Source organism: Danio rerio, chromosome 19 (genome assembly GCF_052040795.2).
Source record: "Danio rerio strain M-AB ecotype USA chromosome 19, GRCz13ab, whole genome shotgun sequence".
NCBI classification, from domain to species: Eukaryota; Metazoa; Chordata; class Actinopteri; order Cypriniformes; family Danionidae; genus Danio; species Danio rerio.
The window spans coordinates 45,199,065-45,225,775 of NC_141039.2; the positions used below are offsets into that span (position 1 = coordinate 45,199,065).

The 26,711-nt window shown below is 38.5% G+C and overlaps 1 protein-coding gene and 1 long non-coding RNA gene across 4 annotated transcripts; one reads left to right on the top strand and one right to left on the bottom strand.

Annotated features, from left to right (window-relative positions):
- Positions 1 to 508: 508 nt before the first annotated feature.
- On the bottom strand, positions 509 to 23,165 carry susd5 (sushi domain containing 5). 3 transcript variants are annotated; one of them, XM_087296022.2, is made up of 6 exons: positions 23,009 to 23,165; positions 22,745 to 22,833; positions 13,880 to 14,078; positions 8,844 to 8,953; positions 6,903 to 7,091; positions 509 to 3,231 (listed from the first exon to the last, which is right to left on the bottom strand). In XM_087296022.2, exons 2-6 carry the CDS (start codon positions 22,809 to 22,811, stop codon positions 1,889 to 1,891), a joined length of 1,908 nt encoding a protein of 635 aa, XP_087152148.2. In that variant the 5' UTR covers positions 22,812 to 22,833; positions 23,009 to 23,165; the 3' UTR covers positions 509 to 1,888. The 3 variants fall into 3 exon arrangements, with proteins under 3 accessions (XP_087152148.2, XP_088507652.1, XP_088507653.1); XM_088651526.1 differs by lacking the exon at positions 23,009 to 23,165 and having other exon boundaries at positions 22,745 to 22,959; XM_088651527.1 differs by lacking the exons at positions 6,903 to 7,091; positions 8,844 to 8,953; positions 13,880 to 14,078; positions 22,745 to 22,833; positions 23,009 to 23,165 and adding an exon at positions 5,076 to 5,319 and having other exon boundaries at positions 830 to 4,404.
- Positions 11,478 to 23,306, top strand: LOC103909275 (uncharacterized). Its single transcript, XR_015945464.1, has 5 exons — positions 11,478 to 11,615; positions 13,610 to 13,753; positions 19,206 to 19,303; positions 19,926 to 20,469; positions 20,825 to 23,306. It is a non-coding gene; the product is annotated as an uncharacterized LOC103909275 (long non-coding RNA).
- Positions 23,307 to 26,711: the final 3,405 nt, after the last annotated feature.

Below are 26,711 nucleotides of genomic sequence, written 5' to 3' on the forward strand. Positions count from 1 at the left end.
TCTGTATAAGCTGAAAGCCAATCAGACGTCACCCTTGGTTCCTCTGACCAGAATGTCTCACCTGTTTGTGAGAGAGAAGCGTTCAATAGTGCGCACACAGAAGGCTGAGTTCAACCGCTCGCTCTTTTGACTGACTGCTCTCTTTCTTTCGTCTCTCACACACACACAGCAAAATAGGTCACAATGAGTCTTTCACACACACTCACTCACTAATGGGCAAAGCCTAAACACAGAAATTTTGTTAACAAGGACAGACGGGCAACATCTACACACACACACACACACACACACACACTGAACCCGCAGTCCAATGCAGTCCATCTAGATTCAAATCATTCTACATACAATGAAAATACAAAGAAAACAAAAGAGAAATTCTCACTTAATAAGCACTAAACAATCATGTCAGGCAAACTGTGTGTGGTGACGGAGGGGTCAGAATTGATGCAATTCTTCAATTAGAGGCAAATTTTGGTGAACTGATATTCAAATAAACCCATTAACCTATTTGTCTAGAAAGTTAAAAGCAAGGGAAGGATGAATAAAACAACTAAGATAGATAGATAGATAGATAGATAGATAGATAGATAGATAGATAGATAGATAGATAGATAGATAGATAGACAGATAGAGATAGATAGATAGATAGATAGATAGATAGATAGATAGATAGATAGATAGATAGATAGATAGATAGATAGATAGATAGATAGATAGACAGATAGATAGATAGATAGATAGATAGATAGATAGATAGATAGATAGATAGATAGATAGACAGATAGAGATAGATAGATAGATGGATAGATAGATAGATAGATAGATAGATAGATAGATAGATAGATAGATAGACAGATAGATAGATAGATAGATAGATATATAGAAACTTGAATGGATGGACAGACAGATAGACAGACAGACAGACAGACAGACAGACAGACAGACAGACCGACAGACAGACAGACAGACAGATAGATAGATAGATAGATAGATAGATAGATAGATAGATAGATAGATAGATAGATAGATAGATAGATAGATAGATAGATAGACAGATAGAGATAGATAGACAGACAGACAGACAGACAGACAGACAGACAGATAGATAGATAGATAGATAGATAGATAGATAGATAGATAGATAGATAGATAGATAGATAGATAGATAGATAGATAGATAGATAGATAGATAGACAGATAGAGATAGATAGATAGATAGATAGATAGATAGATAGATAGACAGATAGAGATAGATAGACAGACAGACAGACAGACAGACAGACAGACAGACAGACAGACAGATAGATAGATAGATAGATAGATAGATAGATAGATAGATAGATAGATAGATAGATAGATAGACAGATAGACAGATAGAGATAGATAGATAGATAGACAGATAGAGATAGATAGATAGACAGATAGAGATAGATAGATAGACAGACAGACAGACAGACAGACAGACAGACAGACAGATAGATAGATAGATAGATAGATAGATAGATAGATAGATAGATAGATAGATAGATAGATAGATAGATAGATAGATAGATAGATAGATAGATAGAAACTTGAATGGATGGACAGACAGACAGACAGACAGACAGACAGACAGATAGATAGATAGATAGATAGATAGATAGATAGACAGACAGACAGACAGACATCTAGATAGATAGATAGATAGATAGATAGATAGATAGATAGATAGATAGATAGATAGATAGATAGATAGATAGATAGATAGATAGATAGATAGATAGATAGATAGATGGTTTCACTTTTCTCTGTTGTGTGTTGTGCTCAGTGGACTGTAATGTTCACCCATGAATGGCTTTATATGGCTGCTGGTGTAAGCTGTGTGTGTGGATGAGGATCTGCTGGACGTTCACACAGTCTGCTGTAACTCAATGCTCTGTGTTTGCCTGTTTGTTCCGTTCAGCTGGTAGTGCGAGCTCTTCTGCTGCCTCTTTTTATAACACCACACCCCCAAGACCACGCCCGCCAGCGCCGCTACCACTCCCACAATAATGGCTGCGATCATCGGCCCATGGCCTGCCCCGTGACAGGGGTCTTCAACACATCCGCCCACCAGGTCCCGCTCCTGCTGGTCCAGGCTGTGATCTCCACCTTGTTCCATCATGCTCTGGTTTTCAGGGGTGTCAGTCGGGACGTAACCAGGGATGTGCTCCATTAAGTGGTCATCAATGGCTTCCCATGGATCCTTAATGACGGCTGTGGGAATGCTGGTGATTTCATCCAGGTGGACCATCCCAGAGGTTGTGGATGTGTTGTCAAGTCCTTCCTGGCTGGTGCTAACATTTTCGGGAGCAGAAGCTGGTGTGTACACCATGGGCCGCTTGTTTAGAGCAATACCACCTGGGCTAGGTGTGATCTTCATGATGATGGTGGTTGTTTTTACACCCAAACCATTTGGACTTTCAGTCACACCATCAAACTCCAATGCTGTTTTTTCAGGTGTGTGCACTTCTCCATCTTTTGTTATCCCTTCAGTCGTATCTTCATGTATTCCAACAGACTCCTCTTCGAGTCTAGTAAGCTGTTCCTCATCTCCTTTAATGTGGATGCTATCTTCCTCATCAGGACTGCCAATCAAACCCCCAGTCTCTTCTTCCATAGGCTTTTTTGAGGCTGCATCCTCAAACACCTCCACTTCTGATTGGCCAGTCTCAGTCTCCGCTTCATGTTCTGGCCCCGCCTCCCCTGTAGACCCGCCTCCAGCTTTATCTTCCTCCTGTCCAACAGGGTATCCATCTAACCAGGAATCATCAGTGGCTTCAACATTAGGACTGGAAGGTTCCTCAGTGGGAGGATCTGTCAGATGTTCATCTGTGATCACATCAGGATCCGATTGGCTGTCAGCCGTTTTCACCGACTCATCTTCAGTAGGGTTTTTAAAAGAGTCAGTCGTGATACCAACATGGCCTTTCTCCTCTTGGAAGGCCTCCGAAGGGAACCAGAACATGTGTTTCTGGCTGAGCTGAGACACTGGAGGTTCAGTGGCTGATATTGTTGAATCCTCGTCATTTTTTTCATCAGATAGCGCTGTCCGCTCAAGAACAGGCTCGGGAGTTGATTTTTTTTCCTCTTCCCTTTGAGTAGACTGCGTTCCTCCTGGAGTCAAGGAAATATGATGGTGCTCCTCTGAGTTTTCAAGCAGATGATCATCGGTGAACTTATCCTCATAGTCAATGTGGCCTTCAGGATCATCTGCAACACATACAGGGTGTATACAGTTAAATTAATACCTCTTAAAGAGACAGTTCACCCAAAATGATGAGTCACTCATTTTTTACTCACCCTCAAGTAGATCTAAAGCAGTGGTCACCAAACTTGTTCCTGGAGGGCCGGTGTCCTGGAGATTTTAGCTCTAACCCTAATCAAACACACCTGAACAAGCTAATCAAGGTCTTACTAGGTATAGTTGAAGCACCCAGGCAGGTGTGTTGAGGCAAGTAGGAGTTAAATCCTGCAGAGACACTGGCCCTCCAGGACCCAGATTGGTGACCCCTGATCTAAAGCTTTATGAGTTTGTTTCTTCTGATGAACACTAAATAAGATATTCTGAATAAAGCTGAAAACCATTGAATTCCATAGTCGTATAAATAAATACTTTTGAAGTCAGTGGTTGCAGGTTTTCAGCATTCTTCAAAATATCTTCTTTTGTTTTTAACAGAAGAAAGAAACTCATAAAGGTTTGAAATAAGTACCGCTACCACTCCTACAATAATGGCTGCGATCATATGCCCATGGCCTGCCCCGTGACAGGGGTCTTCAACACATCCGCCCACCAGGTCCCGCTCCTGCTGGTCCAGGCTGTGATCTCCACCTTGTTCCATCATGCTCTGGTTTTCAGGGGTGTCAGTCGGGACGTAACCAGGGATGTGCTCCATTAAGTGGTCATCAATGGCTTCCCATAGATCCTTAATGACGGCTGTTGGAATGCTGGTGATTTCATTCAGGTGGACCATCCCAGAGGTTGTGGATGTGTTGTCAAGTCCTTCCTGGCTGGTGCTAACATTTTCGGGAGCAGAAGCTGGTGTGTACACCATGGGCCGCTTGTGAACAAGCTAATCAAGGTCTTACTAGGTATAGTTGAAGCACCCAGGCAGGTGTGTTGAGGCAAGTTGGAGTTAAATCCTGCAGAGACACTGGCCCTCCAGGACCCAGATTGGTGACCCCTGATCTAACGCTTTATGAGTTTGTTTCTTCTGATGAACACTAAATAAGATATTCTGAATAAAGCTGAAAACCATTGACTTCCATAGTAGTAAAAATAAATACTATTGAAGTCAGTGGTTGCAGGTTTTCAGCATTCTTCAAAATATCTTCTTTTGTTTTTAACAGAAGAAAGAAACTCCTAAAGGTTTGAAATAAGTACCGCTACCACTCCTACAATAATGGCTGCGATCATCGGCCCATGGCCTGCCCCGTGACAGGGGTCTTCAACACATCCACCCACCAGGTCCCGCTCCTGCTGGTCCAGGCTGTGATCTCCACCTTGTTCCATCATGCTCTGGTTTTCAGGGGTGTCAGTCGGGACGTAACCAGGGATGTGCTCCATTAAGTGGTCATCAATGGCTTCCCATGGATCCTTAATGACGGCTGTGGGAATGCTGGTGATTTCATCCAGGTGGACCATCCCAGAGGTTGTGGATGTGTTGTCAAGTCCTTCCTGGCTGGTGCTAACATTTTCGGGAGCAGAAGCTGGTGTGTACACCATGGGCCGCTTGTGAACAAGCTAATCAAGGTCTTACTAGGTATAGTTGAAGCACCCAGGCAGGTGTGTTGAGGCAAGTTGGAGTTAAATCCTGCAGAGACACTGGCCCTCCAGGACCCAGATTGGTGACCCCTGATCTAACGCTTTATGAGTTTGTTTCTTCTAATGAACGCTAAATAAGATATTCTGAATAAAGCTGAAAACCATTGACTTCCATAGTAGTAAAAATAAATACTATTGAAGTCAGTGGTTGCAGGTTTTCAGCATCCTTCAAAATATCTTCTTTTGTTTTTAACAGAAGAAAGAAACTCATAAAGGTTTGAAATAAGTAAACGGTGAGTAAATGATGCTGAATTGACATGTCTGCGAGAACTGTCTCTTTAAGACCATTTTAAGACTCTTTCCATGCATTGTATCCTTTTTAAACTTGTAACATTGGCAACGCTTTAACTTTTAGTATATTAATAAATGCTGAGTTTAAGAAAGCATAACTAAAGAGTCATTCAGAAAGGTAGAATGAAGTAGAAGTGGATTATTTACCCGACTATCCCCATAAAAGTTTTTATTAAAAAAAGAAATATTAAACAATAATTAGACAAGTAAACAAAACAGGGCTGTTCTTTTTGTGGTGATTTAGCAAACTCTCTGACCTTTAAATGAACTGACAATTATCCACACTCATTGTCCACTTTATTAGGTATGCCTCACTAGTACCGGCTTGGACCCCCTTTTGCCTTCATAACTGCCTTAATCCTTCATGGCATAGATTCAACAAGGTACTGGAAATATTCTTCAGAGATTTTGGTCCATATTGACATGATAGCATCACACAGTTGCTGCAGATTAGTCAGCTGCACATCCATGATGCGAATCTCCCGTTCCACCACATCCCAAAGGTGCTCTATTGGATTGAGTTCTGGTGACTGTGGAGGCCATTTGAGTACAGTGAACTCATTGTCATGTTCAAGAAACCAGTCTGAGATGATTCACGCTTAATGACATGGCGTGTTATCCTGCTGGAAGTAGCCATCAGTAGAGTACACTGTGGTCATTAAGGGATGGACATGGTCAGCAACAATACTCATCTAGGCTGTGGTGTTGACTTAATGCTCAATTGGTACTAATGGGCCCAAAGTGTGTCAAGAAAATATCCCCCACACCATTACACCACCACCACCAGCCTGAACCATTGATACAAGGCAGGATGGATCCATGCTTTCATGTTGTTGACACAAAATTCTGACTCTACCATCTGAATGTTGCAGCAGAAATCGAGACTCATCAGACCAGGCAACGTTTCTCCAATCTTCTATTTTCTAATTTTGGTGAGCCTGTGTGAATTGTAGCCTCAGTTTCCTTTTCTTAGCTGACAGGAGTGGCACCTGGTGTGATCTTCTGCTGCTGTAGCCCATTCGCCTCAAGGTTGGACGTGTTGTGTGTTCAGAGATGCTCTTCTGCAGACCTCGGTTAAAGCGAGTGCTTATTTGAGTTACTGTTGCCTTTCTATCAGCTGGAATCAGTCTGGCCATTCTCCTCTGACCTCTGGCATCGACAAGGCATTTGCACCCACAGAACTGCCGCTCACTGAATATTTTCTCTTTTTCTGACCATTTTCTGTAAACTCTAGAGATGGTTGAGTGTTAAAAAGTAGATCAGTAGTTTTTGAAATACCCTAAAATCCACCCTAAAAAACTTAAAGTCACTTAAATCTCCTTTCTTCCCCATTCTGATGCTCGGTTTGAACTGCAGTCTTGACCGTGTCTACATGCCTAAATGCATAGAGTTGCTGCCATGTGATTAGGAATTTGCATTAACGAGCAGTTGGACAGGTGTACCTATTAAAGTGGCCGGTGAGTGTGTATGTGCCAAGCTTAATATTGCATGGCCGACTGCAATTTTTGCTCGCAAATCCCAAATCTCAGTTATTCGAAATGAGTTATTAAAACTATTATGATTGGAAATGTGTTGATAAAAATCTTCTTTCAGTTAAAAAGAAATTGGGGAGAAAAATATACGGGGGGGCTAATAATTCAGGGGGTTAAATAATTCAACTTCGACTTCAACTGTACATTGTGGACTCTGCAGTTACACCCAATGGCCAAATAAACCCTCAGCATGCATGCCTTAGTTTTCTAACGACGTTATCAAGTTTTCAGCTTACCTTTGACACAGTGCTGCACCAGGCCGTACCATTCGCCACAGCTGTCGCAGAGAAGACTGAAGGCCGTTTCTCCATTGGGCAGTTTGTGTCCTGGGTCACAGGCGTACAGAAGTTCATCGCCCAGATCCAGACCAGTTTTTCCCTGCAGATGTGAGTGCGGGAATGAAGGTGGCTGGCCACATGGAGCATCTGATGGATGGATAGGAAACAGAACCGGTCAGTGATTTATAAAAGACAAAGTACAACAAAATTCAAAGGGTGAGTTATATATAAGGCCTGTTTCCACACTGCATACTGAAATCGAAAGCTATTCTGTTTCCATCTGATTTTAAAGAGACAGTTCACTCCAAAATGAAAGTTTTGTCATCAAACCCCTGACACCTTCGTTTATCTTCTGAACACAAATGAAAGTGGACCTGTTATGAAAAAATCACTTTTTTAAAGGGTTTAAACACAGTTGCGCGGCAACAGTCTGTGAATATGACCAGCTTCTAATGATAAAAAAAATACAATTTATAATCACATGTGGTAAAGATGTATGTATGGATGTTTCCCAGTGATGGGTTGCAGCTGCGTAAAACATGGTGGATAAGTTGGCGGTAATTTCTGCTGTGAGGACCCCAAATTAATAAATGAACTAAGTCGAAATGAAAATGAATGAATGAATTTTTAAGTAAAGTCAGTTGTCATATGTCACTTTTAGTGTAAAAGATTTACTGAAAATTTATTAAGTATAGTACCTTATCAGTCAGTCTCAACCAAGTTTTTGGTTGAGTTTTTGTCTGTTCAACTGTAGATCAGTGTCTTTGATTAATGTATTTTGGACCTATGTTTTGCATAATTTTAAAAATTAAATTTTTAATTTGAAAGGGGACCTATTACGCCCCTTTTTACCTGTTGTAAGTCTCTGATGTTCTCAGAGTGTATGTGAAGTTTCAGCTCAAAATACCACACAAATAATGTTGTATAACTGTTTAAACGTCCCTCTTTTAGGGTTTGATTCAAATTGTACTGTTTTGGTGACTGTCGCTTTAAATTCAAATGAGATTGTGCTCTTTTCAAAAGAGGGCGGAGCTACAAACCTCTGTGTCTGCATAGTGGCAGATTTAAAAACAAGACTAGTGTCATATGCTAACAAGGGAGAGATGGTCTCATGTGCGGGGCTTTCCTCTAATGACACATACAAAGAGAGAATGTCAATCAGATTGTTTTTATTATGTTATAATAATAAAAAACTAAATTAATAGATTAATTTTGTGACTATAGCTGGTTATATTCACAAAGTGTTGCAACACAATTGTGTTTTAACCACTTATAAAAGCATTATTTGCATAATAGGTCCCCTTTAAGTAAAATCAGGTGTTACTTTTTTTTGTAACAGGTTTACTTATATTTTTTAAGTATAGAAATTAATCACTATTAACAGCATGCAGCAGGCTGATGTATTTTGGTATGTGTATATGCAAAGTGAAAAAGTTTCTTCATCCAGTGATAACCTCTTGAAGCCCAATGTGTTTTTTTACATGCATTTATTTATTCCTCTTTGCTATTTGGGCTTATTGGAACCTAATTAGAATAAAAACCTAAGTAGCATCTTTTGATAGGATTAACTTTTAGAAAAAAATGATGTCCATAAATGTGGACTCGTGGTCTGAATTTACATAAAACACTTTTTCCTGACTGTTTTGTAATGCATATTTAACATAGAAATTTTTTTGAAAATGTTTTGATTATCACAGAGTAAAAATAACTTTTTTCCCCTCATTTTGGACAGTTATAAATAGTGTTTGGGACATTTCATATGCTGCAAAACAGGTGCAGGATGACACTGTTTGTCTGTAACAAAATATAAAACATTCAAAGTATTTTAAAAAGTCACTTAAAAACTAAAATGAGCTGTCCATGTATGTGGCCATTAAGTCCTAGAAGGTTAAAACTGACCGCTATCTTTCACACAGAATACGCCCAGACTCTCAGTGTTGGCGGTTGAATTCTCCAGCTGCACGTCGACTGGCCTCAGATGTCCCGGGACGCCGCTGCACACTGTGCTCCTGAAATCACACAACGATAAGTTGGAAGTAAATTAGAGGAATTCCTGCCATCATGTTTTGACCTTTCCAGCAGGACGGTAACAGACACAACGTCACTGTTAAATTCTGCTTACATATGCAGCTCAGTTTCAACATGCATACACGAACCTGCGTATACACTTTACGCAGTACATCCCCATCATCACATTACTAATGTCTTCAGTGTTTGTGTAAATTTACATTACAGGTCTGTTTTGTATCATGCGTGAATGCTTTCAGCCCGATTTTCCCATTAGCACGCTCTTACTCATAATCTGTGGGGGTCCTTTTTAAAATTATGGGGAAACCCATGTTTTGTATTCCCCTTAAAGGGACAGTTCACCTAAAACTCTGTCATCTACTCTTTTTTTGCTCCAAACCTTTACGAGTTTGTTTCTTCTGTTGAACACTAGTGAAGATATTCTGAAGGAAATCTGTAACTATTGACTTCCATTGTATTTGTATTTGGTAATCAATGTTTACTCTTTTCAGCTTCTTTAAAATATCTTCTTTTCTTTCTTTTGGCGTTTAATGAAACTTAAAAAGGTTTGTAACTTCTTTAGTGAGAGTAAATATTGAGTACATTTACATTTTCTTGTTAAACTATCTCTTAAAACCCCCTGTAAAACAATAAGCCAATTTATTTTTAGCAAATTTCACAAATAATTACAAAGTGGATTAAAAAAATATTAATTTGTCGAAAAAAGTATTTAAAATGTCAGCATTTTCTCAGAAAACATATTTATAAAGGTGCTGTTGACTTGAAAAGAAATCCACACATGCAAAGAAAATAAATCTAATTAGTTTACAAATGAAGTTATGTGTAATAAAATGAAGTGATACAGGGAAAAAGAAAGAGAAAGAAAAACCCAGACAGCAGCTGAAATCTCTCAGTAGTTCTTCAGCAACCCTCTGCACTTCCTCGGTGTAAATAAATATTAGCTGTTTCAGTCCAACATCTACAGTATCAAGATGATTAAGATGAAACCAGGGTGGACATTTCAGCAAGACAATAATCCAAAACACAGCCAAGGAAACTCTCGAATGCTTTCAGAATCCAATAGAGAATACTAAATAAAGCTCAGATTTGATAGACAAGACCCACAGAACCATCAAGATTTGTACACTCTGTTGAAGTCTGTGAAAAACTCACACCTGAGCAATGCATATGACTTCATTCTCCATATGAGAGGTGTCTTTAAGCTGCCATCACCAAAATATCCTTTTATATAAAGTATTAAATACGTTTCAGTAGTTTTATTTTTTGTCAATAGCTCCTTTAGAAATGTTATTCCCAGGAAAAAAATATGACGTGTTCAATACCTTATTCCCCGCTGTATAAATAATATTATCTAACATAATAATTGTCAGATTACAAGATCTTATGTATAACAAATATATATATATATATATATATATATATATATATATATATATATATATATATATATATATATATATATATATATATATATATATATATATATATATATAACACAAAAAAAAATTGCTTCATAGTTTTTGGTTTATATGTATTTTAAAGGGGTGACACAGTGGGTAGTACGATCGCCTCAAAGCAAGAAGGTCGCTTTTTTTTTTTAACACAATTTGTTATTATTATTCATTTATTTGTTTGCTGGAAATTAGAACTGAACTTAATAATAGATTTGAAACAAATCTTTGTGCTAAAGTAATTATGTATAGGCTAATGGATGTCTGTGCATACAACACCGTTTCCTTATCCATGAAAGAGAGAAAGAGAAAGCAAAGGCCGATTGGAGGAGGCTCATGTCTCATTCTCGTGCTGCAGATAGTCTGTTTAACTGTTTTCTCGCTAGTGAAGTGTTCAGTTTTTCCACTTACAAAGCCCGCCATAAATAGCAAATGTGCCATGGTGCGACGTAACTGACTTCTAAAGGGAATAGGAGATGAGACTCTGCTTGGTTTATTCTCAAAACACATCCATAACTCATTAAGAGAATAAGCACAACCCTGTTAGACCATGCGTCGTGGTGCAGAGCGGATTTATTCTTCCTTAAAATAGCAAAAGTGGATTCTGGCACACCCTTAATGCTTTTGCACCCTGCGCTTTAGACTTTGCCCCTAGATCATTACTATATACCCCATAGTGATATGCTGCATTAAAGTAAAATGTGATCTTTGTGTTTCTAATATATTACATAATTTTATAATTCATTTACAACACTTACTGTGGGTGTCTTTTTTTACTTGCTTGTCTTTGCTTATGTTGAATTGTTGTGTGGTCTGTACTGTACAATCCTTGCCTTTAATGGGACAAAAAATAATTAACTGATCTGAATAATCATTCTACAATTACATTAGGTTTATAAAGCTTCAGTCTAGAGATTTCGGTCGGTTATGAATATACCCCACATCTACAGTCAAGCATGTCTGTCTTGTTTTTTGTCACCAGATCTTTTAGAGAGATTCCTCCAAATGTTTGTGAGGGCTGTAAGTTGCTTAGCTCACCTTTTAGCACTCAGCTGTGAGTCTTAATCAGTATTATGAGCATGTGGGTCTGTCTGTGTGCAGAGTAGGCGAAAACCACAAGATGACCAGACCAGACTGGACCCTCCGAGACAGAAAACGCCCAGTGTCAAAGTTCAGCGATTCACTCTCAGAGGTAAATATTCTTGAGGCTAGCTTTTTAAAGAGACCTACATGTGTATGTCATTAATGAGAAATGTATGTGTCACGGCCAAGATATCCATGTGTAATCTATAGGTTTCTCTGAAGGGAAGGCCACTCCTTTTGGCCAAACTCACATATGCAAGTGATATTCAACAAAGGCCTCAGACATGCATAAATTCATACTTAATAACAGCAGAATGCCAGGGGTCTCGTTTATAAAACTTTGCGCAGAAAGTGAACGTAAGCCAGAATACATTAGTATTAATTTATTAAAGATTAATGGCTCTTATGAGAATTTCAAGTAAATATATGTTAAATATGCTTACTTAGATTTAACTTACAGCTTACAGAACTATCATACAAAAGTGTGAAATATTAAAAAAAAAGATTTCTGATTCAAATAGCTGCTCTTCTAATCATAATCCCGAGAAAGAAGATTTTCTAGTAAATGTTTAGCTGGCTAACAAATGTTTCTTAAGCATCAAGTCATCATTTGATTGAAATATTAATCCAGAAAATCCATCTTTGACACAAGATATGACTATTGTTATTATTTATTATTCCTACAGTGTTTGTTACGATATATATATATACACTCACCGGCCACTTTATTAGGTACACCTGTCCAACTGCTCGTTAACGTGGATTTCCAATCATGGCAGCAACTCAATGCATTTAGGTTTGTAGACATGGTCAAGATGATCTGCTGCAGTTCAAACTGAGCATCAGAATGGGGAAGTAAGGAGATTTAAGCAACTTTGAACGTGGCATGGTTGTTGGTGCCAGACGGGCTGGTCTGAGTATTTCAGAAACTGCTGATCTATTGGGATTTTCATGCACAACCATCTCTAGGGTTTACAGAGAATGGTCTGAAAAAGAGAAAATATCCAGTGAGCGGCAGTTCTGTGGACGCAAATGCCTTGAAGGAGGTCAGAGGAGAATGGCTAGACTGGTTCCAGCTGATAGAAAGGCGACAGTAAACGAGGTCTGCAGAAGAGCATCTCTGAACACTCAACACGTCCAACCTTGAGGCAGCAGCAGAAGACCACACCGGGTGCAGCTCCTTTCAGCTAAGAACTGAGGCTACAATTCACACAGGCTCACCAAAACTGGACAATAGAAGATTGGAGAAACGTTGCCTGGTCTGATGAGTCTCGATTTCTGCTGCAACATTCAGATGGTAGAGTCAGAATTTGGCTTCAACAACATGAAAGCACGGATCCATCCTGCCTTCTATTTATGGTTCTGGCTGCTGGTGATTGTGTAATGGTGTGGGGGATATTTTCTTGGCACACTTTGGGTCCATTAGCACCAATTGAGCATCGTGTCTACGCCACAGCCTACCAGAGTATTGTTCCTGACCATGTCCATCCCTTTATGACCACAGTGTACCCATCTTCTGATGTCATGTCATAAAGAATCGTCTCAGACTGGTTTCTTGAACATGACAATGATTTCACTGTGCTCAAATGGCCTCCACAGTCACCAGAACTCAATCCAATAGAGCACCTTTGGGATGTGGTGGAACGGGAGATTCGCATCATGGATGTGCAGCTGATGAATCTGCAGCAACTGTGTGATGCTATGATGTCAATATGGAAAAAATCTCTGAAGAATATTTCCAGTACCTTGTTAAATCTATGCCACGAAGGATTAAGGCAGTTCTGAAGGCAAAAGTGGGTACTGTCAAGGTGTACCTAATAAAGTGGCCAGTGAGTATATATATATATATATATATATATATATATATATATATTAGAACTAAATTCTGCAGGAAAGGAGATCTCTTGGCCCTATTTGGGGATCCCAATCAATCATCATTATCATCTACACATGAAAACTTTACATAAATGAACAGGAAAACATTTGCAAGATGTTAAAAATCATAGTGATGTAAACCCTAGGAGTCAGTGTTCTTTAGTATTTTTCATTTGTAAAAGAGCAAGTCGTTTTCAGAGTGATAATTATGTTGGGATTTGTGCTCAGTAAAGCGATACGCCGCAGCAATGGAGAAGCAGAACAGAAAATGAGCACATGGAAAGGTGCTGATGTGTTCCCTCACACCACGCCGCAGGTCCATTTCTCTCAGGCCCCGAGGTGTAAATAGGAATGTTCTTGCTGTATTCTCAGGTAGGATTTTCTCTTTCTTGCAATCGCACACAAAAATACAGAAACAGGCAGGCAGGGTATTTTATTATCATGCCTCAAAAAAGCAGGACAGCTCTATTCTGGAGGTAATTAATGTAATGTTCTTACCCAACACTGGGTCCGGAGAGCCAAGCACGCGAGCAGGCTGAGAAAGCACATTCCAGCACAGCATGGTGCAGGTCGGCCCCTGATGCCACCCGGGCCCCTTGAGCCATACAGGCCTGTGCTGCTGCCTCGAACCCGTCCTCCTGTCCACCCTTTGAAAAACTCTCCAACTCCAGTAAGAAAACACGTCCTAATGGAGAGGCTGGAAACAAACCAGTTCAAGCGGGGTTAATATTAAAAATGCAGTTTATTTGTAGCAGAATTTAAAGTTACACTTTATTTATTTAGTTAAAGGTCTCGTGAATGTGCACTTTTATTTGATGTTTGACATAATCTCAACTGAAATATGAAGACAGGACGGGACATGTAGTAGCTCCTCCCCTTTATAACAAACAGCCAATAGCGGTTTGTTTTATCAGCGCTCTGCCAGTGAGTAGTTTAGCTTAAAGGGCCATGACACCCCCCACTTTTCAGTTAAAGTCTACTTCAGAATTTTTTCAAAAGATGCATGATTAATGGGCGTGGAGCTCCGCGAGCATCGGGCAGGAGTGGGCGTGGCCAGCAAGGGAGAACGTGAGCGAACGAAGCTAGCTCACAAAATGAGACAAACCGTGAGGAGACGCATGAGTTTTTAGTTTACAAAGTTAAAATGCAAAGAAATAAACAGTGATTTAATGCCCTGCTACATTTGTTATTCGTAATTTCATATACACATAACCACAATTTATATCATTATAAAGATAAGTGTGTTCATGTAAACCGTATAAATGGGGACTTCTCCCTCAATCCCCGTATCCAGCAGACTCAGTGCAGCAGGTCTCCTGACCTGTCTATTTTAACCATTAGCCCTGCTTGTAATCTGGAGGATTTAGGTAAACACAGCAGCACAGTGATGTGTCTGAATGTAAACGAACTCCTGATAAGAGACAGCGTCCGCCATTCTCTAATTCTCGTGCTGCTCTCCCGACAAAAATGCTAGCAGCACACACACAGCTTTGCTGTATGATCGGCCCTGACAAGATCTCGGGGGAAAACATGCAACAAACCGCGTGGATCATGGAAACAAACGCATATGAGCCTTCATGAACGGCTAAATACTGTGTGCCCGTGGGTCCGTGACACAGCTCGGGCTTGACTCTGGCAGGTCTGGGCAGGTCTCATGAATAATTAAGCAGCCGGCTCTTCTCATAGGATAAGAAAACTCCGCTAATAATAATGAGAAACCGACGCGTCATCATTGCACTTGCAGTACTGCGCTGCGTCACCGATTTTGATCCCGCCCCAAAAATCATTTTAAACCCGGAAGCTGAAATTAGCTGAGAAAAGCTCAAAACTATCCAGTTTTCCCCACAATTAAAGCTGACAGGTGCTAACATTGTCTTAACTGATGCTCAACACACACAAATCTGTTAATATAAAAAAAAGTTATCCAGGGTGTCCTGAACCTTTAAGCGCATCAAATGAGAAGCATCTTTAAGGGGGCGGGGCATGTCAGATACTAGAGAGCATTTGATTGGTCAAGATTTGGTGAGAAACTGAAAAAAAACGTTTATTCACTTTGGCGTTTGTTTATTTATTTAATTACAATGTAACTATTCATTTAACTATTAAGTAAAATAATAACATGCACTTACGAGAGTGTTAGGTATGCGTAATTTAGCATAATTAATTATAATTACTTTAGTTAGTACATTAAACATGTATAACAAGAACACCCTAAAGGCACAGTATGGCACAGAGGGTGCATATTTTCAACAAACAAAGGCATAGTTTGATGATGCCATAACTGAGTGTGGAATCATGGGAGTTGTGGTCTTCTTTGCATCTTACGGGACTGCAGAAATTATGTTGATGGATGAGCTAAAGTATTCAGGATTTATTATTATACTAGTATGCAGAGACTGAATGCCGTGAAGTGAAACAAGAAACGGTGAAACAATTGCTGAAAGACGAGCGCAAAGCGACACAAAAGCAGTGGAGCTTTTATTATTCCACAGTCCACTGCTTCTAGTTTTTCAGCCCGTGATCACGTTGAGAAGAAGCACCACTGATTTATCAAACTGAATAAATTTAATAAACTGAATAAATTGAGGCTTTTGTTATAATATTGATTTGTGCAGTCTGCTAAAACCCACAACATTTTAAAGCCTCTATGGTGTTTCCCTGTTTTTTAAAAAACAAATTTGACATCGAGGGTGTGTGATATCATTAGCACACACTCCATCTCACTATATATAATTGCTTATTTCTCTGGATTTTAACCTTCTTTGAAACATTTGGGATAAGTCAGCACAATATATAACATGGCTCTAGTGTTTATTTTAATATTTAAAAGAAAGAATCTTACCTACTGTGCCTTTAAATTAACCTCAGTCTCACAAGTAATCCGTTACTGGCTGCTTTTCTGTAATGCTAACAATAAGGCTTTTCCCTTTAACCTCTTAAGGCCCAAGCTGTTTTTTTACATGCACTTTTTATTTCTCTTTGCTATTTGGGCTTATTGGAACCTAATTAGAATAAAACCTAAGGATCATCTTTTAATGGGATGTACTTTTAGAGAAAAATGATGTCCATATTCAGTTGAAGTCAGAATTATTAGCCCCTCTGAATTATTATCGCCCCTGTTTATTTTTTTCCCCCAATTTCTGTTTAATGGAGGGAAGATTGTTTCAGCACATTTCTAAGCATATTAGTTTTAAAAACCTATTTCAAATCACTGATTTATTTTATCTTTGCCATGATGACAGTAAATAATATTTTACTTGATATTTTTCAAGACACTTCCATACAGCTTAAAGTGACATTTAAAGGCTTAACTAGGTTAATAAGGTGAACTAGACAGGTTAGGGTAATTAGGCAAGTTATTCTATAACAATGGTTTGTTCTGTAGACTATCGAAAAAAAAAATTAGCTTGAAGGGGCTAATAATTTTGTCCCAAAAATAGTTTTTAAAAAATTCAAAACTGCTTTTATTCTAGCCGAAATAAAACAAATAAGACTCTTTCTAGAAGAAAAAATATTATCAGACATACTGTGAAAATGTCCTTGCTCTGTCAAACATCATTTGGGAAATATTTAAAAAACAAAAGAAAAAAAATCAAAAGGGGGCTAATAAGTCTGACTTCAACTGTATGTGGACTCGTGGTCCGAATTTACATAAAACACAATAAAGTCACCCTTGTGTAATAGAATCATAAACTCTTTATTTCTGCCTTGAACACAGCAGGTTTTTCTTGACTGTTTTTAATGCATTAATAACACATACACACATTATTTTTGAACGTGTTTTGACTTTCAGTAAAAACTATTTTTTTTGCCCATTTTGGACAGTTAAAATGCGGGATGACACTGGATGTCTGTAACAAAATAAAACATCAGACATAAAAGCTAAAATGTGCTGTCCACGTATGTGGCCACTAAGCCTTAAGAGGTTAACAATGCACATACTTTCTTTTCTTGTTTTCTCTTTTTTCGAGAACTGTTCACTGAAAAACACCACATTTGGAACCTTCATTTTTAAGAATGTAGAGTGCACATTTTACACTACATTAGTCAAAATCTGTTACATCAAATAGATGAAATGTAAAGGCAAGGATGTAACCACAAATAAGAATTATAAACCACAGTTATAAATCATACAGATGGAAAGAATGGCATGAATTACATCACCAATGAGGTTTTTTTTCAGGTTAAGTGAGGTCAGTTAGAGAAGTGTAACTCTATACCAGCAGAAGGTTAGAAAACTGATGCACAGTAAATGTGCTGAGAAGCAGAAATCGGCCTTAAAATGATCCCACATACACTCTTTCATTCATTTTCTTTTCGGCTTAGTCCCTTTATTAATCCAGGGTTGCCACAGAGGAATGAACCGACAATTTATCCAGCATATGTTTTACGCAGCAGATACCCTTCCAGCTGCAACCCATCTCTGACAAACATCCATTCACACTCATACACTACGGACAATTTATTTACCCAATTCACCTGTACCGCCTGTCTTATGACTGTGGGGGACACCGGAGCACCCAGAGGAAAGCCACGCGAACACAGGGAGAACATGCAAACTCCAAACAGAAACGCCTATTGACCCAGCCGAGGCTCGAACCAGCGACCTTCTTGCTGTGAGGCGACAGCACTACCTACTGCGCCACTGCGTCGCCCCACATACACTCTTAAAATAAAATATAAGCATTTCGCAGCAGTTCAATGTTTTAATTTCACAAAATGTTATTTTTACACTCTTAAAAGATGACGGTTTATTTCAACCCCATTCTGGGTGTAATAAGGACTAACCCTAATTCCTGGGCTCATGTTTTTAATTAAATGGTCACACTTTATTTTGATCGTCTGTTTTGTAGAATTTAAGTTACATTGCATTTACATGTCAGCTAATTCTCATTAGATTATAAGTAGACTGTTAGGTTGGGTTTAGGGTTAGGGTTAGTGTACGATAAGTTGACCAGAGGTGGAAAGAGTACTGAAAAGTCATGCATAACTCCTGGGCTCATTTTATAAATTACATGGTCACACTTTATTTATATAAATTTATATATTATATACTTTTATTATTTAAAGTACTATTACTTGCCTAAAATGTAGTGCAAGTAGAGTAAACGTATCTGTTGTAAATATTACTCAAAGTATAAGTAAAAAGTAGACCTTTCAGAAGTACTCAAGAGTGAGTATTATGCTGTCAAAAGCTGATGCATTTACATGTCATTTGTGCATGTATGTGTAAACGTAACATTCTGTAGTGCATTTAGTACACAGAACATCGTAAGATGTTAATATTATGTTAGATTTCGGTTGTGATGTCAGGTGATCCAATGTCTAGTCAGAGTCTAAGAATAACGTTGTTTTGATGTCCAATAACGGCGTCAAATGATGTTGATATTTGGTTGATTTTAGGTTGTGTTGGAAAGTGACCAGAATCCAACATCTTACACCAACATCATATTGATGTCAAATACTGGCATTTATTCATCAGGTATGGCAACCAAAATCCAACATCTGATAGACGTCATAGTGGTAACATCCGCTCAACGCCAAGCTGTAACATCATTAGAGGTTGATATTTTACTCTACTTGCGCTAACTTTTTAGGCAAGTAATGGTACTTTTACTTGAGTATGATTTTTCAGCACTCTTTCCACCACCGAATTTCACACAAAGGAAATAAAATCCCAGCTTGAGTGAGTCAATTCCTGTGTAAAGCTTCTGAAACAGAGCTGATTCAGTGTCTGCATCACAGGACTGTCTACCAATTTAGACCAAAACGATGCTGAGTTTGATCACACCAAACACTCAGCATTTTTTTTCTCTCCTCATAGAGTCTCCATAACCACACATTGGTCAGCCATCATCATCATCCTCAGCTGGGACGAGTCTGAACTGGAAGAGATAAGGTTGGCGGGTCGGTGTCAGTGAGGTAAATCCAGTCTGAGTCATGTTCAGAAGTCTGACTAACCACAAACAACCTGCCATCTGTCATTGGCTTGTTACAAATTCATTAGTGTCACATTGATGAGTCTGTTATGCTGATGTGAAGATATCAGAGGCGGGTGAGCAGGACATTCATTAAGTCATTTAGATTTTAGCTTTTAAAACAGCTCTAATGGAAAGTATGACTGCAAATCTGAACGTATGTGTGAGGTCAAAACAAATCTGCAGCATTAGAGTCACTTTCACAGCAAATACATGAGGCATTGATGAGAGAATCAGTTATTTGTTCACAGATTGCTGTGTGTAATAGAAAATCGATATGAAAAATGCACAACATGCACCATTTTTTAATTATTTGACCTCAACTAAGTCTTTTAAAAAAGAAAACAACGTGTAAAAGTACTATAAATAATAAATAATGTAAATAATAATAATGATTCAGTTTGATTTAGGCACAATAATAAACATCTAAAAGGGATCCTATGGTTTTCTTGTCAAATGATGACAATAAAATTTGCCTGTGACGCACCTTTTTTGAGAAATTGAATTATTGACACACTGACTTTGAATTTGGCAAACGTTCATTCATTCATTTTCCTTCTGCTTAGTTCCTGATTCATCAGGGGCCGCCACAGCAGAATGAACCGCCAACTTATCCTATGTTTTACACAACGGATGCCCTTCCAGCCGCAACCCAGTACTGGGAAACATCTATACACTCACAAATTCACACACACTCATACACTACGGCCAATTTAGTTTATTCAATTCACCTATGGTGCATGTGTTTGGACTGTGGGGGAAACCGGAGCACCCAGAGGATTGCCACACTGAAATGCCAAGTGGCCCAGCCGGGACTCGAACCAGCAACTTTCTTGCTGTAAGGCAACAGTGCTAACCACTGAGCCACTGTGTTGTGTTAACCCCAAAATATTAATACCCTCAAATATTAATACCCCAAAATATTATTATTAATATTAATTCATTATATTATAGTGTTGTTGTTTTTATTTATACTTTAACACTATCCTTCAAACCACAGGGTTTTAATTGTTCAGCATAAATTGTATATAATTTGTATAATCGATTTATCTTTCATACAGTTGAAGTCAGAATTATTAGCCCCCCTGATTATTTTTTCCCCCAATTTCTGTATAACGGAGAGAAGATTTCGACACATTTCTAAACATAAGTTTTAATAACTGATTTCTAATAACTGATTTGTTTTATCTTTACCATGATGACAGTAAATAATATTTGACTATGTGATACTTCTATGCAGCTTAAAGTGACATTTAAAGGCTTAATTAGGTTAATTAGGTTAACTAGGCAGGTTAGGGTAATTAGGCATAACGATGGATATTGCATAACGATGGTTTGTTCTGGAGACTATTGAAAAAATATTTAGCTTAAAGGGGCTAATAATTTTGTCCTTAAAATGTTTTTTTTTTTTTATTAAAAACTGCTTTTATTCTAGCCGAAATAAAACAAATAAGACTTTCTCTAGAAGAAAAAATATTATCAGACATACTGTGAAAATTTCCTTGCTCTGTTAAACATCATTTGGAAAATATTTTAAAAAGAGAAAAGAAATCAGGGATTTCAACTGTATTCTCTGATTATTAATAGCAACCTGTACATTGTTAATCTATTTGTAAATTTCTGATTCTAGTTAATGACTTATGTTATGTTTATAGTACATGCATCTTAAATATTACCCACAGTTTTCAACAATTGCACTTTTAATATACAGCGTTCAGCATAATTGAGTACAGCCCATTTTGAAAATTAATATTTTTATCCATTTCTCTGTGAATATAGGCGATGTATTTTGTATTTTGGTTTGGCAATTTATTTATTTATTAGAATAATATTTTAGTCACCAAACATATTTAGAAATTAAAAGATAGTACAGTTAAATTTAAGCAAAATAATGCAAAAAAATAATTACAAACCACAACATTTCCACAAAATTTCATATATTTTTTGTTTCTCTTAATTTTGAAATTTTTATCTAATATTTTTCCCTAAAATAAATTTGGGCTACCAATTTTTTTATCATTATTGTAAATTGTTTTGTTAGATTAGATCCAGATTTGGCTTCAGTATGAGTAAACTAATGCATATGCACAAATATAATATTGTAAAGCTTCCTATATATATTTATTAAAATTATATTTTAGTCACCAAACATATTTAGAAATTGAAAGATAATACGATTTAATATTGCAAAAATAAAAAAAAACAATCTACAAAATTTCAACTAAATTTTTTCCTTTTTTTCTCTTTTTTTCTTTGCTTCTCTTGATTTTTCCTTTTTTTTTTTAATTTGCATTTAATTTTTTTCTCCATCATATAAATTTGTCTGTACTAGTTTTTGGACTGTTATCGTAAGTTATTTTGTTAGATAAGCTCCAGATTTGGCTTCAGTACTGTCTAAGCTAATGTATATGCACAAATATAATATTGTACAGCATCCTATTAAAATATGAATTTAAATGAGAGATTTGTGAGAGGTGTACTTACAGTTGAAGTCATTATTAGCCCCCCTTTAATTTTTTTGTCTTTTTTAAATATTTCCCAAATGATGTTTAACAGATTCAGGAAATTTTCACAGTATGTCTGATAATATTTTTTCTTCTGGAGAAAGTCTTATTTGTTTTATTTGGGCTAGAATAAAATAAGTTTTTAATTTTTTTAACACCATTTTAAGGTCAAAATCATTAGCCCCTTTAAGCTATTTTGTTTATCGATAGTCTACAGAACAAACCACTGTTATACAATAACTTGCCTAATTACCCTAACCTGCCTAGTTCACCTAATTGACCTAGTTAAGCCTTTAAAATAGCTGTATAGAATTATCACATAGTCAAATATTATATACAGTCATCATGGCAAAGATAGAATAAATCAGTTATTATAAATGATCGAGTTATTAAAACTATTATGTTTAAAAATGTGTTGATAATAATTCAGGTGGGCTAATAATTTGACTTCAACTGTCTATACGCTGAGTATGTATACCTGTATCCTGCACTTGCTGCTTGCTGCCTGGTTTGACCTAAACTGCATTTCGTTGCTTTGTTATACATGTGTAATGACAATAAAGTTGAATCTAATCCTATATTTGATATTGATGGAGTGGGTCTTTTTAACAATAACAAATCTTCTTTTTCTCTATCTGTCTCGCACCATTTGTATTATTTCTATTATGATATTATTCATTTATTGTATTTATTTTATTATTTTTTACGCACGCACAAACATACTCAAACACCCAGCAAGAACAAACAAATATAGCATTACCACAAATCTTAATCTTCTGTAAGCATCACACACGCATGCGTCCATTCATTACCGCGCGTAAATGTGTATTGCAGAGGCGCGTGAAACAAATTACCGCACCAGATCATCAAGAGAAACCCACCGTCCGCGCGCGTCAGCCACACCATCAGCAGCAGCAGTGCGCGCTCTTGGTGACCCGCTCTCCACATCCCGAATCACTCAACACTGTTTCTGGAAAAAAACAAAAATAAAAACTTTTCCAAATCTGAAAGGGAAAGGTGAGGAAATCCAAAACTGAATTGCGCACTCCAAAACGAACAGCTCCGTTGATTCACCGAGAGAAAAGAGCTAATAGCCGCTTAACAGAGACGCAATGGGAGGTTTATCTGACGGAGAAGTGCATTACCGAGCTGCTCGTGCACCCGTGCTAAAACTCGCACGGCGCTGTTAGTAAATACGTCATGACTCAGAACCTGTGCAGAACAGAGGCTCTGAGCGCGGGGATTGTTCCAGTGCCGTGGGGAGTCGCTCTGTGCAGAATGCTCTGTGTGCGCGCTGGCACTGAGGAGAGTTTGTAAAATGCGCTCTCTCTTTTTTTAGGAGCGCGCTCTTAATTTTGGTGCGTCTCGTCACCATAGCGCGCCTGGCTGCGTGTCAGTTCAGAACGAGCGGGACAAAACCGACTGTGTGTGTCCGTGTCCTCAATACTCGGGGCCAAACTCTGGACACATTCACTTTGATGAAGCTGCCCAATATGGGCACTGTTTGGATGTGATGCGAAAGCATAATGGGTGTCTTGGCCCACCACACACACACACACACACACACACACACACACACACACACACACACACACACACACACACAGTAAGACAAGCACAGAAAAACACAAACACACTTACGTACACACACACACACGAACAGAAAGACACACACTCATGACCACACACATAAAAACACACACTTATGAACACACACACACACACACACTCACAAACAGAAAGACACACATGCACATATAAAAACACACACACAGACACATACACACTTACACACATGCATATACAAACACACATGTACACACACACAAACACACACACACATCCAAGCACACATTAACATAAACACACACAAACAGAAAGGCACACACATACAAACAAACACACACACACACAAAGACAAATATACACTCACACACATATACAAACAGTGAGACACACTCAAGCACACACATGCATACATGTACATGCAAATATACAAATATACACAAACAGAAAGAGACAAACTTATGCACATACAAACACACACACACACACACACACACACACACACACACAGTAAGACAGGTACACATTTACGCACTCGTACACATACATATACACACAAACAGAATGACACACGCACACACACACACAAACAGAAAGACACTTACACACATGCACACTTTAACAAATACACACAAACAAAGACACACACTCATGCACACACAAGTACACACTCATGCACACACATATGCAACACACACTCATGCACATGCACTTATGCACACAAAAGCACAGAAACAGAAAAACACACACACTCACACACACACAAACAGAAAGAGACACACAGAAAGACACACTCACATACATTCAAATACACACACAAACAGAAAGACACACACTCATGCACACACACACATATACAACACACACACTCATGCACACATGTACTTGTGCACACACACTACACAAATGCACACAAACAGAAAGACACACACTCATGCAAACACACAAGTACACACTCATGCACATGCACTTATGCACACAAAAGCACAGAAACAGAAAAACACATACACACTCACACACACTCACACACACACACAAACAGAAAGACACACACAGAGACACACAAAAAGAAACATACTCTCACATTCAAATACACACACAAACAGAAAGACACACACTCATGCACACACACACATATACAACACACACTCATGCACACATGTACTTGTGCACACACACTACACAAATGCACACAAACAGAAAGACACACACTCATGCAAACACACATATACACACACACACATACAAATACACACACACAGAATGACACATACACAAATACAGACACCAACAGAAAGACACACACTTATGCACACACACACACACACACACATATACAAACACACACACACAGTACAGGTTAGTGTTTGTGCTTTATGAGGACTCTCCACAAGGTCTTATATAATTATTATAAACCCAAGTATGTTACTAAATGGACACACACACACACACACACACACACACTCCCTGTTGCATTCATTCAGCTGTAAAGGCTTTGATGTGTATGCCTGTATTGTAGATAGAGAACGTGATTGTGTGAACTAGCCAGTGTGTTTGTGTTTTAGTGAGTGAGCAGCAGGATTGCGGCTGAATTGGGCTTCTAATGTTATTTACTTCAATAACAGAGCTATGTGTGATCCTAAATTCCTTACCTTATTATTTAGTCAAGGCTTTAGCTAGGCGAGTGATTACAGCTTATAACCGGCTCACACACATGTAGAGTCGTGCTGGAGCTCTGTCAACCTGCATTTGACCTTTTTCATCAAAGTCTTACAACAGGAGGAGACGAATAAACAGAAAAGCGTTTGGATTTTTCTGCACATGGTGGCACGGTGGCTCTGTGGTTAGCACTGTCGCCTCACAGCAAGAAGGTCACTGGTTCGAGTCTCGGCTGGGTCAGTTGGCATTTCTGTGTGGAGTTTGCATGTTCTCCCAGTGTTGGCGTGAGTTTCCTCCGGGTGCTCCGGTTTCCCCCACAGCTCAAACACATGTAGGTGAATTGAATAAGCTAAATTGGTCACATTGTATGTGTGTGAATGAGTGTCTATGGGTGTTTCCCGATACTGGGTTGCAGCTACAGTTACAGAGTCTTCGTTGTGGCATTTTGCACTTCAAAATGCACCACACATTCTCTAGTGGAGACAGGTCGGGACTGCAGGCAGGCCAGTCAAGTACCTGCATCCTCTTCCTCTGCAGTCAGGACATTGTAATGTGTGCAGAATGTGGTTTTGCATTGTCTTTTGTTACCTGACACATCCCAATCATGACAGATCTTGGCTTTTGGACTTGTTACTAGTAGTAACAGTCTGGATGATTCTTTTCTTTGGTCTGGAGCACATGGTGTCGATTTCTTCCCCCTCCCCCCCCCCCCCCCCAAATACCTGAAATACTGATCCACCTGACTATTTCCACTGTGTGATGGTCCATCCCAGATGCATCTGAGCCCAGAGAAGTTGATGGCACATGCTGGAATAGTTGTTGGTTCATTATACTGTGGCGACTCCTGATGAATAAAGGGACTAAGCCAAAGAAAAAATAATGAATGAATGAATGTTTTTTTCTAAAGCTTTGTAAACCATTAATCCGCTTAATTAAACCAGCTGTGAGGGTTGTCATAACATTAAAAGATTCATTTGAAGGGAAGACAAAAAATAAGTTCTAGGTCTGTGAACTTAAGTTTATTGAGGGGACTACAATCCCATGAAGCATTGCGGATGACACTATCAAAACAAGCCTCCACATCAAAGTCCCTGAGAGCAAAGAAGGTCAAGGTGCTCCAGGATTGGCCAGTCCGGTCACCAGACATGAACAGTATTGAGCATGTCTGGGGTAAGATGAAGGAGGAGGCATTGAAGATGAATACAAAGAACTCTGGGAGTCCTGCAGAAACGCTTTCTTTGCCATTCCAGATGACTTTATTCATCAGAGATTTGAGTCATTGTAGAGATGTATGGATGCAGTCCTCCAAGCTCATGATGGAGTCAGACACAATAGTCATTCTGTTTCCACTGCAGCTTGACTTTATATTCTATACTGGACATTATTTCTGTTAAGTGACAAGATTTTTGTCTAAGCAAAGCCAGAGCTTACTGTCCTAATTAAATCGTTAAAAATCAAGGCATGATCATTTTATTTTTGGTAAAATAAGCATAATCTAGAGGCCTTTGCCTTTCATTCAAGCCACTTCTGATACCAAATGATACTAATAAGCTCAACAAATGCATATGCAGTCAATTAATAACATCAAAGCTCTGTTTTTAATGGTTTATATGTTAATAAAAC

Excerpts from the sequence above, each read along its gene's own strand:
- susd5 (XM_087296022.2), bottom strand. The coding sequence starts at position 22,811 with ATGTGGAGAGCGGGTCACCAAGAGCGCGCACTGCTGCTGCTGATGGTG. Across the intron at positions 8,954-13,879 it reads CTCTCCGGACCCAGTGTTGG|GAGCACAGTGTGCAGCGGCG; the intron begins GTAAGAACATTA and ends GTGTGATTTCAG. Across the intron at positions 7,092-8,843 it reads ATTCTGTGTGAAAGATAGCG|ATGCTCCATGTGGCCAGCCA; the intron begins GTCAGTTTTAAC and ends TCCATCCATCAG.